This window comes from Palaemon carinicauda, chromosome 19 (genome assembly GCF_036898095.1).
Source record: "Palaemon carinicauda isolate YSFRI2023 chromosome 19, ASM3689809v2, whole genome shotgun sequence".
Classification (NCBI taxonomy): domain Eukaryota; kingdom Metazoa; phylum Arthropoda; class Malacostraca; order Decapoda; family Palaemonidae; genus Palaemon; species Palaemon carinicauda.
This window is the reverse complement of record NC_090743.1, coordinates 80,506,649-80,509,925: the sequence shown is the minus strand read 5'-3', so window position 1 is coordinate 80,509,925 and position 3,277 is coordinate 80,506,649. Positions and strand designations below refer to the sequence as shown.

The following is a 3,277-nucleotide window of genomic DNA, read 5'->3' as shown; positions in this document are numbered from 1 at the left end:
TCTCAAGCAAGCATTGGTGGATCTCCAAGTTCAATATTGTAACCAGATTGAGGCTAATTAAATATTTCACAAGCAAAGGCCTGTGGATCTCCAAGTTCAATATTCTAACCCCATCGAGTCAAAACAAATAATTCCACAACAAAGACTGCTATATCCGTTGTTTGTATACTCTGAGGGAAAGTGAAACCATCACTTATACACCATAGCCTGTCACACTGACCATCAGGAAGCTAGGGCAAAGAAAAAATTCCAATTGATAAAGTTAAGAAGAGGGTAATCTCTGTAGAAAAAGTAGTTTCAAAATTTGTATATGTCTACAAATGAATACATTCTTATTTCACTTGATACACTTATTCAAAGATCTATGATATCTTTTCTGGAATAATTGTCTAGACGGTGGTTACTTTAAGAGAAATGCTGATATTTTGGAAAAATCAAGGGTTGATTTAATTTTACCATAAATAATCTGTAGATTGAGTTGGATACTAAATGCTTAAGGATTTATTGATAATGATAAGGAGGTTGATTTATGATTTTGACAATTTAGATACTTTCAACCAGACCTACTGGTGATGTAAAATATTTAGGTAAAACATGTGACTGGATAGACGTTTCTTTCGCTTGACAAAATCATATTTTTGTATTTTTCAACAAATAAAATCTCCTTGAAGAATACAAAACATCTGAAGTCAGGTGTGTTTGTATATATCTATTATAACACCAATTCAAACCTTTCCTTGTATCTCTAAGTCATCTTCTATGAATTCCACAGTGCTGACACAGCACACAGAATATAGATACAGCTTTTTGTGGACTGAACTTAAGAATGTCAAATAATGGTCTATAAGTATTGTCCTTCACTAACAACGGACCACTCAGTATTGAACAAAATCTAATATTTCTTTCGAAAATGACTAGGCCTACAACTCTTGGCTAACTGTCACACAGTTAGTGACATACCTAAGTAAAATAAGAGATTTGTTCATGTATGAACACACGCCTAATTTGACCGGAACAAGACTCGTCAAATATCGCAAGAAAGCACAGGTAGTGATACGGTGGAAGTTGTTCACGTTATCACGCACTTTGCAATGAACACGAACATCATTATTGCTGAGATCTGCGAAGGCTGACAGTGGACGCTGCTGGAGTTGGCGGCAATGGCAGCAGGTTTCTCACCTGTGGAGGGACAGATATATGGTAAAGAAGCTTGAAATTTAATCTTTCATTCGCTGTCAACAGAAATCACTTCTTAAAAAGGTTCCATATCACTGCATGCTTGTAATTTAATCTTTCATTTACTTTCAACATAGATTACTTCTAGAAAAGATGTCATGTCAATGTAAGCTTGTAACATAATCTTTCATTTACTATAAACAGAATTTCTTACAAACGTGTCATGTCAATGTATGCTTGTAACTTAACCTTTCATTTGCTGTCAACAGATTTTATTCTTACAAAAAAAAAGAAAAAAAAAATACTGTCAACAGAAATTACTTCTTAATAAGTGTCATGTCAATACATGCTTGTAACTTAACCTTTCATTCACTATCAGTAAATTACCTTAACCTTTCATTTACTGTCACTAGAAATTAATTCTTAAAAAAATTGAAATGTCAATTTAGGGCTTTGGTTATAACTTAACCTTTAATCTGTTGTCCAGAGAAATGACTCCTTAAAAAGTGTCATGCCGATATGTGCTTGTAACTTAACCTTTACTTCACTGCCAACAGAAATTACTTCTTAAAAAGTGTCATGCCAATGTATACTTCATTTACTGTCAACAGAAATTTCCTCTGAAAAAGGTGCCATGTCAATGTATGTTTGTAACTTGACCTTTATTTACTATCAACAGAAATTACTTCTTATAAAGGTGACATGTCAATGTATGTTTGTAACCTAACCTTTCATTTACTGTCAACAAAAATTACTTCTTGAAAACGTGTCATGTCAATATATGCTTGTATCTTAACCTTTCATTCACTTTCAACAGAAATTACTTCTTATAAAGGTGACATGTCAATGTATGTTTGTAACCTAACCTTTCATTTACTGTCAACAAAAATTACTTCTTGAAAACGTGTCATGTCAATATATGCTTGTATCTTAACCTTTCATTCACTTTCAACAGAAATTACTTCTTAAAAAAGGTGTCATGTTAATGTTTGTTTGTAACTTAACCTTTCATTAACTGTCAACAGAAATTACTACTTTAAAAGTGTCATGTCAATATATGCTTGTAACTTAAGCTTTCATTCACTATCAATAGAAATTACTTTAACCTTTCATTTACTGTCAAAACAAAATTTCTTCTTAAAAAAGTGACATGTCAATGTAGGCCTTGTCTTGTAACTTAACCTTTCATTTACTGTTAACAGAAATGATTTCTTGAAAAGTGTCATGTCCATGTATGCTTGTAACTTAACCTTTGATTTACTGTCAATAGAAATGACTTCTTGACATGACACTTTTGTATGTTTGTAACTTGACATTTAATTTACTGTCAATAGATATTACCTCTTAAAAAGTGTCATGTCAATGTATGTTTGTAACTTAATATTTAATTTACTGTCAATAGAAATTACTTCTTAAAAAGTTTCATGCTAATTTATGCTTGTAACTTCACCTTTCATTCACTTTCAATATGAATTACATCTTAAAAAAGTGCCCTGTCAATTTATACTAGTAACTTAACCTTTCATTCACTGTCAACAGAAAGTACTTAAAAAGGTGTCATGTTATGCGTGTTATTTAACCTTTTATTCACTATCAATAGGAATTACTTCTTAAAAAGTTGTCATGTCAATTTATTCCTGTAACTTGACCTGTTATTCATTGTCAATAGAGCTAACCTCTTAAAAAGTGTCATGTCAATATACACTTGTAACTTAACCTTCCATTTACTGTCAACTGAAATTACTTCTTAAAATGTGTTACGTCACTTGTAACTTAAGCTTTCATTATTGTCAATAGAAATTACCTTAATCGTTCATTTACTGTCAATAAAAATTACTTATTAAAAAGTGTCATGTTAATATATATACTTGTGAATTAACCTTCCATCTATTGCCAACAGAAATTACTTCTTAAAAAGTGTCATGTCAATGTATGCTTGTAACTTAAGCTTTCATTTACTATCAATAGTATCAATAGAAATTACCTTAAACGGTCATGTACTGTCAAAGGAAATTAGGTCTTAAAAATACCATGTCAATGTATGCTTGTAACTTAAGGTTTAATTCACTGTCAATAGAAATGATCTTTTTAAAGAAACTGT

The 3,277-nt window shown here is 31.2% G+C and overlaps 1 protein-coding gene across 1 annotated transcript in view; it reads right to left on the bottom strand.

The window, feature by feature from the left end:
* Positions 1 to 608: 608 nt before the first annotated feature.
* Positions 609 to 3,277, bottom strand: part of LOC137658278 (zwei Ig domain protein zig-8-like) — a 400,234-nt gene continuing 397,565 nt past the window's right edge. The window contains exon 6 of the mRNA XM_068392953.1: positions 609 to 1,179. Coding sequence (XP_068249054.1) covers positions 1,070 to 1,179 — 110 coding nt within the window. The 3' untranslated portion in view covers positions 609 to 1,069. The remainder of the gene's footprint in view (positions 1,180 to 3,277) is intronic.